Raw genomic sequence first — 10718 nt, forward strand, 5'->3', positions numbered from 1 at the left:
CCTGCCATGGCAGGGGGTCGGACTAGATGATCTGCTCAGGTCCCTTCCGACCCTAGAAACTATGAAACTATGAATTAAAATTGAAAAATGAAAACTGGAAAGCTAAACAGAGCATATTCAGTGGGAACAGAGTGCATTACTCATATGCAGACTAATGATTTTGTCCATTAGAGCTAAAATTCACTAAAGTATGTGGTAGAGTCATTTATCAAATCACTTGGGGCCCAAAACAGTTATATTACACATACAAATTTGAAGCAACTGCAACAGCCACACTATTTTCCCATAAAAGTTTCATTAAATCAAAAGACAAAACAGTCAGATATGCCATTTCCCCACATATATTACACCTTCTGAAATAATTCATAATTTATAGCACAAGTTTAATGCAATTCTACTTTACAGTTCTAACATGCACCATACTTATGTATCAATTTCCACTTAAAGAGCAGTAAATGACAGCGCTTCCTCATACACTTATATAAAATGTAGAGCAATTCTGAAGTTCATGATCCATTTTATTTTAACTAGATATAAAAAGCGACAAAATTCAAATCATAACATGGCTTGTTTATATAAATACTTGTAACAATGACAAGCAACTTCAGAAGGAATTAAACCACTGATTCTCAGCCAGGGTGCAAGGGCACCCTGGGGCTCATGAAATCTTTTCAAAGGTGCTGTAAGGTATGAGGAGATAAGCAGATATAAAGAGATAACTGCAGGCTCAAACTTGTCTCTTCAGGGCTCTTGCCTGGCCTCCCCTACAAGGAAGTAAACACTGCAATACCTTAGGTTTTGAAGTTGGGTGTCACTCAATTCACAAAAGTTACAGAGGGGTACAGAGTCAAACAGAGATTGCCTCCAGTCTAAGAAGGTTAGGAGCCTCTTCACTACACCCTCTTACAGAAAAATAATTGTGCTACTTAGCACATTTGCTTTAATCTTTTATTTTAATATTTTACTTTATTCAAGGGAAGTCTTAAGTAAGCCTCAAAGACAGGAAGTGAGCATGTTTACTTCTTCAAAAGTTTCATTTCAGTATAATAAAAATGAATTCAGACTAATAACTGAAACTTAGCCAATTCACAACAGAAAACAAAACTTTACATGTCTCACTATCCCATTTGTTTTATACTTACTGCTACAACTTTGATACCTTAGTTTCCTTAGAAAGAGCTCTTTTAGTGCATATGATGCTACTACCAAAACATATATTATCATTATGTTAAAAATTACACTAATTATGCTGAAGCATGGAAATATCTATCACTCCAAATAGTTCTAAAAGAAGCTTGGAAGCACAGAAGAAATCCAAGTATTCTGCTTATGGTAAAGAAAGTTTGCAAAAACATCCCATCCTTGCCACACTGGTAAGTGTTTGTTTCCACTATCACTAAAGTTGTCAAAAGGCTGTAAGCTACTGCCAATATTTTTAACCCTCAAGATGGGTCTAATCAAATTGCTGCTTATTATCAACTACAGGACAGACTGGAAAAAAACGTTTATACCAGTGGTGACCAACCTTTTTGCCCCACAGGCCAGAGAGGGAGTGCCAGTTCCAGCTATCATAGAGGGGCAGCAGAGGAGCCCCATTGGGCAGGGGAGAGAGAAGAAAAGCAGCCCAGTCCTGATCTGGACATGTGGGCAGGAAGGATGGAGTGACCTCAATTCCTGATGCGCCAAAGGGAACAAGGGGGAGCAGTTTGGCACCAATCTGGACACACCAGGTGAAAGGAGGGGGTCTGGGTGAAGCCATCTCAACCCAGAAACAGCTGGGAGAGATGGACGGGGGGGAGCGGGGGGTGGGCAGTCTGGTCCCAATTTGGACACACTGGAGAGGATGAAGCAGCCTGATCTAGATCCATGAGGGAGTGTGGAGGGCAGACCAGCCCTGATATGGGTGGCAGGGAGGTGGGGTTGAGTGGAGCAGCCCCTATCCAGATGCATGGAGGGGATAGAGAGCAGCCTGGCCTGATCCAGACGCATGGGGGGCTAGCCTGGCCCTGATCCCATTGAGTCACAATGACCCGGGTAGGGCTGGAGCCATCCACAGTTCCCCGATTCCCCAGCTGTTAATTTTTTCCCAGCCTACAGGGATCCCCACGGGTTGGATGTCATGGCTTCATGGACCATATTCAGCTCATAGGTCAGAGGTAGAGTACCTCTGATTTATACCATACCTTGGTCTAAGATACAAAAAAATAAAATGCTTTAAGTTATTAAAACTGTTTCATTTCTAAGGAGTTTGTCACTACACTGATCTGTTTTACTTGCACATTCATTCTCTCACACACTGTTCAATTCATATTGAAACTAGAAAAGGGGCAAGATTTCACATATTAAATATGCTGAGCACATGTGAATCCATGCTTTAAACGTTGAATCAGACATTATTTCTCCACACCTCAAATCAAGCAGAAAATACCAAAGAGACATGATGAAATATTCCTAAGTATATTACAATTTTGTGCAAAAATAGTAACACAGATCTAGCACCTAGTTTCTCACTCACAACAGCCTGTTTTAATGAAAAGACCATACGAAGGATTCAGTGTCCTAGAGTTCGGGTTCAAGAATGAAAAAACAAATTCATATCTTAAGTGGAGGAAAACCTAATAGAATACAATTAGAATTAAATATGGGATGAAACTAAGGCAATGGTTCTCAATCTTTTTAGACTCGAGCCACCCCTGGACAGACTCAAGGCACCCCTTGGAAAAACATCCACTCTATTATTTTTCTTTAGTATAAAAACAAAGAGCAGGGTTTTTGTTGTAGAGACTTTAGAGAGACCACAGCTATGGATTTCTATTTGAAATCTCTGGTATCATCTTGCGAGCCATGTTTGTAAACTTAATAATACTAACAGCATACAACACCCTTAAAAGGATCTCAAGGCACCACTGGCTACAATGGCAGCCTGGTTGAGAAACACTTAACTAAGGACATGTGAGAAAATATTTAAAACTTCCAGAAAAGAACTGAAGAACTACTAATGACCAATACTTCATGCTTGTATCTAAACAAAGTGCTATTTACTTTTTACATTTTTTTTAAACCTCAGTGAGAAGCGTGAACATCTGTCACAAATTTATAAAAGTCTGCTATCTACATAAGGGTATAGATACTACTCAACTAAAATTTTTACTCTTGCCACGTTTGTTCCCTAACTCTTGATTTCTGTTCGCAAGTTAGGGCTTCTAGAATTGATGAACAAACTCTTTATGGCAAAGAAAAACATGATATTAATCAATTCCAGGTGTTCAAGCAGCTACTGTGAAGAACAAAAGTCAAAACTATAAAATTGCGTAAAACCAATATAACTAGGGGTACACCAATAAAGTTTTTTTGGCCGATACTGATGGCAGATTATTAACAATCGATATCGGCCATATCGATTATTGATATGCAGCCTGGCAGCTTGGAAAGCAGCGTCCAGCTGGTAAGTCTGATGGGGGGATGAAAGGAAGGGGCAAATTGAGGCCTCTGCAGTGAGGGAAGGAGTGGGGCTGGGACAGGGGCAGACACTGCCCAGCTGGGGCGGGATATGGGACAGAGTCGCGAGCAGACCAACCCTCCAACAGGAAAGACCCTGGTACTGCCCCAGCCCCACCTGCAGCAGCAGCAGTCCACCCCCTCCCAGTGCACAGATCCAAAGGATGCTGCCTCAGGGGTGTGTACAGTGGTGGGAGCCGCCCTCCACCTCCCTGCACCCCCCAGACAAGCCGCTTACAGCTCCAGCCCGTAGCCCGCCCCAGCTGGACAGCGCCTGCACCAGCCTAGCTCCCCTCATCCCTCACCCTGGCAACCTTGATCTATCCCCCCATAGCCCTTCCAAACCAGACTAACCAGCCAGACGCTGCTCTCCAAGCTGGTGGGCTGCCAAATAAAGCCGATTATGTCAATTTTCCTTTTATCAGAGCCAATACAATAGGGACCAATGTATCAGTGCACCTATAAATAACTGATTAGCACAAAAAGGTTATATTTAGTGCTTCCACTTATAAAGGGATTCTTACCTTCACACCCTGAATAAGACCATTCATTAAAAAGGTATGATGAGGAAAAGTTTCATGTAAGACCTAAAGAAGAAAAAAAAAAAAAAAAAAAAAAAAAATCACGTCATCCAAGAGATGAGAAGGGAAAAAAAAAAAAAAAAAGTTACCTATTTACATTTAACGAATAAATAAAATTTCCAGGCCTTATTAGAACTTTCCCTACTGTGCCCAGAACACAACTGTTTGCTTATTAACCTTATTGCTATCTATACACTAAGGTATGGAGGTAATTGTACATTTTATCCTGATACAAGACAACTTTTTTTTGTTTGTTTGTTTAACTTGTGTTCCAAAGGCTGCTGAAAATGCTTTGAGATTTCTTCTCCCCCTAACACATATACAGATGCAAAAGGGACTATTTGTGAAGCTACTTTGTTCTGTCACCATAAATTACATATGGAAAAATTACGCCAGGATAACTATAGTTAGGAAGAGAGGTACTGTCGGGGGTTTCCAATACTTGTACAGCCAGAACCTGTTCATCAGAAAAACTAAAAAAATTCTCAGGTTACTAAATACAACTGAGCAGTTTGTGCATTTTTAAAATACCAACCAGGATTTTTGTTACAGGCCTGATTAGGGCTCTTTGAACAGGCATGTGATTGTTAGTCTAATCTAATCAGATGAAAAGAATGCTACTGGTGAGAGATGCCCACTTCTAGAGAAATAGGGTTTGGGGGTTCTTGTTTTTTAAATTACCCTTTTGAGAATTTTGAAACCTTTTCAAAGATAATTAATGAGGATCCAAAATGAAAGAAATGTCAGTATAACAAGGAAAAAAACTTTTCTGAGATATAAATACCTTGATAAATGAGCAGTCATTTTTTAACTACTTCTAGGCAATCTTGATTCCAAAGTATTAAAACCAGTAACCAGAAGGTAAAAGTTTCATATTCTATTACCAATCTTTCAGAATTAAGTCAACCTAAACAAAACTGCATTCCAGCAGTTTAAGCGGTTACCACACCTACTTTTCACATAAGGGCTTTTAAATTTTGCCAGAAGTTCTATACTGATATAACAAGACACGCACCCTACCAAACACAATCGTATACTTCGTAATCAGAACCTGCTTTATCGTCTGCAGGTAAGTAGGGAATCATTATGGAAGTCTGTTTCTGAAAAATGAGAAAAACTGACAAAGACATAAGATCTAGCACTCCAGGTATTCTACCTGTGACAAGTCAAACCAGAATGCTTCCAGTCCAGATTTGGATATTTTTGCAACCTGACTGTTAAAAGTCATGGTTTTGTAATAGGAACAAAAGGCTATACAGAAGAGAAACGTTCATTAGCTAGCCAGCAGGAAATAACCTTGATTATAATCATACCCTTGTAACCAAACTCAATTTGAGTACTATAAATACTATAAGCAGCCACCTATTCTCTGGATCATGGTGTATATGCAAGAAGTCTAGTCGGGTGCCTCATGAATCCATTTGTGACTGACAAGCCCAATTCAAGAGTGACGCAGCCTGTTAAAAGTTTCAGATCTCTGTGTTGTCTAATTTGAAGTCCAAATTAACATACTGTGTTATTCCATAAAATATATATTGGCAATACTTACTGTTAGCATGGGAGTCGTCAATAGTCCCCAGGCAAAGAATTCTAGGAATATAACCACCACAGCATGGTATACACTTGGCTGACCAATACCTTGATGCTAAAAAGAAAAAGGATATTTTACAGTTATTCAGGATTTATTTATATTAAAAGACAAACTGAAAACAGTACTTAACTTTCAAGATGCCCTACACTTTCAAAGAGAAAGAAAGTAAGTGTCTGCATAGGTGACATGTTAGGGGACACATCCCCCCCCCCCGGTGAGGTGCTGGCACCTCCAGCATTGGTGATTGGGGGACCCCCATCCCCCTTGCTAGCTATTGGCTGCTGGTGCCCCCAGAGAGTCATCCATACCTGTCTGTGATGATGTAAACCACATGTGCTGCACATGCAAGTGTTCAACATGCTGCAAATTAGCAGCATGGTGGGTTTTGTTACCAGGAGATCCTGGTGTCAAAAACAAAAAAAACCCAACAAAAACAAAAACCAAACAAACATGCCAGAAAAAAGTGGTGCAGTGCACATGGTAGCACCATATGCTGCGCAAAACCGGAGCCTTGTTAGCCAGAGTCATGATCTGGATACCAGCCAGGCTCCCCATGCATGAATTGCCATCACTGAAGCCCCAAGAGGCCTCCAGGATCCCAAGTAAGGACGCTAGGGCCAGCCCAGATGCTGGTCCCAGCATCCCCTACTCCACCCAGAACATTTTTCCCTGCACTAACCCGACATGCAGGGGTATGCACTGGGTCAAAAAGCAGCAGCACAAATTTGTGTCGCTGCTTTCTTCCCCCCATTGCAACTACATGCCCCTGCTCATAAGGATGTGACCACAAGTCTTCTCTGTCAAATCGGAAGACCAGCATCCTCAGTCTCCAGGAGATAAGAAACAACTGCACACCTAGCCTACCTTTGTGCTGGGAAGGGGACAGTTATTACTCTATCCCACCTTTAGTCTCCTCTGTTTTAGGCCCTCCTTCCATGCAAGTGACTATGGCTGCAGTCTCTTCTATGGCATATGGCTTCCCAAACAGCAGAAGAATGGAGTGTTCATATTCACTTAGACAGCCATGATATCCACAAGTTGTTTGTTTGTTTTTTTTTAGAACAGCTACAGTGAAAATGACCATACTGCAACTGCACTTTTCAGTCTGTTAAAGAAGGACACAAAAATCTAGCACACACTGTATTGGACAAATTGCAGAATCAGAAAGATTCTGATTGTTGATCTTTCACATTTCTAGCCCCATTAGAAATTAAAACTCAAGCTCTGTAGAAATAGAGCACTTTGACCCCCTGAATCATTATGCAAAGCTGCCTATTTACCAATAACTCAGTAGGTGACTTTCAAGCACGGCAGACGTATGTAAAAACATGAATCCTTATCAAGTAGTTTCATCATAAAGGGCACCGTGACATGGCATGTAGTAAAAAGACCTTAAATTTACCTCTTGTACTATTCTCCTTTTAGTATCATTTAGCTTCACTGTATTAAGAGCATTGAACTGCCTGTCCTATATGTTACTTACTCCAAAGGGAAAGCTACTATATTTCATCTTGAATAACAACTTTGAAGTTTCCAAGGGATCTGAACATGTGATTTGGGGCTCTTTTCTGCTCCAAGCTATAATACTTTTTTCAGCTGGGGACGATTTATTGCTTAGAGTAGATTCTCCCTTGATTCAATCACATGCTTAAAAGTATGACAATAGATGCAAATTCATCACAGGATTAGAGACCCAATAACTCACTGTCCTTCTGCTGATACAATCTTCCTCCGTGGTCTTCAGAAAAATCTTTGATTTAAGCTACCTGATCTATAAAATAGAGAAAAATCTTCCCATGTGGTATGTACTCTTAAGGCTCAATTAGTGTTTAATAAGCATAGTTATGCACTTGCTGTTCCTCCTCAGTTTAACAGCTTTGATCTGCACCAGTGGGAACCAAAGCTTACACAAAGGCATTTTTGTTACCAAGTTAGTTAAACATGCTTGTACCTGAACCAGGTCACTTGGGGGTTAGAAGAATTCCCTAGGGTAGACACTGTTTAAGCATATACAATCTCTACAGCAATTTCTAACCAACAATCACATTTTATTATTATGGCTTAAGTTTCCTGCTCCACACTGCCCGTGTTCCGATTAACACAAGACTGTAAATGTACTTTTATAGTATCTTGCTTCTGCTCATGGCATAACTATGCATGTTGGCTATAAAGGATGGAGAAAGGCCCTCCACCACCACCTTTTAAATTTTTAGGAAGATAAAATCTTCAAGTGATCAAAAACTATGAACATCATTATCAGTATGGGCTCAACCTCTGTTGACATCCTTTAACTTAATCTCAAGCCAACATTTCCATTATATTCATGGAATCTTTTATACACCCACAAGTTACTCTCTCCATTCAGAGTATAAAGAAAATTCTTTACTATAACAGGAGAAGCTCAACAACTCCAAGACTGAGTTAAGACAATCTAAATCCTACTGAGTAACTGATGACAGCTACCAGCAGCAGCTGGCCATGCAACAGGACCTCCTGGAGCATCCCCCCTCCCCCAAGGAGTGGCAAGGAGTTAGGCAGCATATGACTAAACAGTTCCTTCCATGGTTTTACACTTCCTCTACTGGAAACTGCTTTTAGATTCGATCAGAAAACAGTATAGATAGATGCTTACATTCAAGTTCCTTTGTAATTGTGATTCTATAAGATAACTCTAGAGCCTTACCCTGGGCACAAATCTACTGTGCCTGTTTTTTAAACCAGCTCAGGTTAAGATGAATTAAAACAAAACGCCAAATACAAGAAATGAGCACCATATATAGTTTATAGTCACCCTCCTCACACATAACGTTGGCATCACTATAAGGCATTTCTGGAATACAAGTCTTGCCCATGGTGGTGCAAGTATCTGGCAAAAATGCTGGGGTAAACCGGGTGAATCTTTAAAAGGAGACTGGACACACACCTTGTGTGTGTGGGAGAGACGGGAGGATTGTGTGGGAAGAGCAGAGAATAGGAGAGACGCTCTGTTTACCAGAGCACCCTTTGGCATAACCAGAAACAACAGCCACAAGATCATGGAGAGTAGATTTAGGTTGGACATCAGAAAGAACTTTTTCACAGTTAAGGTGGCCAGAATCTAGAAACATAGCTCTGGCTAGCTAGGCTCTGGCTTTAGGTGGTGCACACCGCTGCCACATGCGCCTTTCCGGTTTTTGACCCCTGCATATGAAACATGTGGTACGTGGTGATGCAGATACGTCTGTGGTGCCACATACTGCATGGCCACACTCCTCTGGACAAGGCCTATGGTTGCAGTCATTTCTGTTCAATGGGAATCTATATCCTTGTAAATAAAAAACAAAGTTTGTAACTTATTCTAGTTTTACAATACATATTTACCCAAATCCAAGAAGAGCCCGATTTTAAGCGAACCCCCTGATAACTAGACTCTACACATGGCGAAATTTATAATGATACACAGTTTTTCATATATAGAATCTAATTATTGGTGGATTGTCGTAAATTTGTCACGTCTACCACTGCAGTGAGGAAAGCAGTGCTGGGGGGCAGACAAGTGCCTTGCCCACTGCTGCCTGTCCCCCTACCACTTGCTTCCCTGCTGGCTGCCCCCACATACCACAGCACTTGCCCCCTCCCCATGGTGCCTTCTTCTGGCTGCACCCCCATGCCTGCACCCCCCACACACCTGCCCTTCTCCTTCATCTGGCACTTGAGCCCTGCTGGAGCAGGAGGATCAGTCCCACTTCAGCTCTGCGTACAAACCACGTGCTTGTTCCAGCCACAGTGCAGCTGGTGGGGCAGCAGCAGCTCTGGTTGGGCCATGGAGCCTAGGCCAGAGCTGCTGTCACTATTACTGGGCTGGGCTGCAGTTGGAGCAACCATGTGCTCTGTGGCCTGGATAGAGCCATATGGTACGTGGCAGGGTGGGTGAAAATGGTCAGGCAGCTGCTGCAGCTCTGGCTCCAACCCCTGGGTCAGGGCCTAAGCTATCTGCCACTCCCCCCACGCACTGGAATCCAAGATGAGCACCACCCCCAATGTTAAAATGGGGATGAGGGGTCAGGGCTGGAGTTGGAGTCGCAACCCATCTTCCCCTGCATATACTCAAAACCAAGAGGAAGGGCTTCCCCTCTTCCCCATATTAAGTGGGGGGATGGAGGGGTGAGGAGACAGACATCATCTTGCAATACATGAAGGAACATACAGACATCATCTTGCAATACATGAAGGTCAATATAAACATTACATTTTTGTGCTATGCAGGGCAAGAAAGCAATCAACCAGTCAGTTATGCTGTGTGCATGTCTAATATAGCTGATTATATAATCCAGTGGCTCAAACTATGAAAGTTATGCTTATCCTCTCCCGCCCACTTCCCTTCTTTTTGCGTATTTACTGCTTTGTTGAATATTTCAAGTTAGCTTAGAGTCTCGAAAAAAACTTACAGCTTCTATGTTTGTACAACAGCAATTCACAGTTTGTATCTGAACTATCAAACAGGGACAAGCTAGAACTGTTGTAGTCATCAAATACTGCATTCTCTCACATACAACACACCCCCAAATAAAATATGTATGCCGTTTTTGAAAGAAACTGTCCTGGAGGGAGGAAGGTTTTTCCAGTCATGGGCAACTGCATGACAAAGTAAGAAAGAGAGGGTCCAGGAAACACGGCATTAGGCCCTTCCTGGGGTAGCCGATTGTCTCCTATGACACCACACTTCCTGGACACTATATGTTCCGAAAAGGACTTTGTCACCCAATATTAGGTCCCAGACCTTTGCAAGGGCAGAAGGTTAGTTCTTTACTTTAAGACACTCGTTAGGAAGTTTCTGTAAATGAAGTTTTGCTTCCACATCCCAAGCCTCATCAAGATACTGTAAGTGGCTCACTTGCTTCATGCACAAACTACAGCAAAAGCTACGTTATCCAGCACCCATGAGGAATGGTGGGTGCCAGATAACCGAATATGCCTCTGGTTACCCAAGAGGCATCTTTGCCTGGGCGGGCAAAGATGCCCTTCCAGCTGCCTCCGGTGAGTCTACATCTCAGATTAACCATGCTGCC

General features: G+C 42.0%; 1 protein-coding gene across 2 annotated transcripts in view; it reads right to left on the minus strand.

Annotated features, from left to right (window-relative positions):
• Window positions 1-10718, minus strand: part of LOC109323513 (hippocampus abundant transcript-like protein 1) — a 57642-nt gene that overhangs the window by 26934 nt on the left and 19990 nt on the right. The window contains exons 1-3 of one of the 2 annotated variants that reach the window (XM_019555138.1): window positions 6574-6741; window positions 5629-5724; window positions 4023-4085 (exon numbers count right to left, since the gene is read on the minus strand). In XM_019555138.1, coding sequence (XP_019410683.1) covers window positions 4023-4085; window positions 5629-5637 — 72 coding nt within the window. In that variant the 5' untranslated portion in view covers window positions 5638-5724; window positions 6574-6741. Of the gene's footprint in view, window positions 1-4022; window positions 4086-5628; window positions 5725-6573; window positions 6742-10718 lie in introns of those variants that run through there. The other variant, XM_019555137.1, reaches the window with a different exon arrangement.

The sequence above is a fragment of the Crocodylus porosus genome, unplaced genomic scaffold (genome assembly GCF_001723895.1).
Source record: "Crocodylus porosus isolate Cpor-Errol unplaced genomic scaffold, CroPor_comp1, whole genome shotgun sequence".
NCBI lineage: Eukaryota > Metazoa > Chordata > Crocodylia > Crocodylidae > Crocodylus > Crocodylus porosus.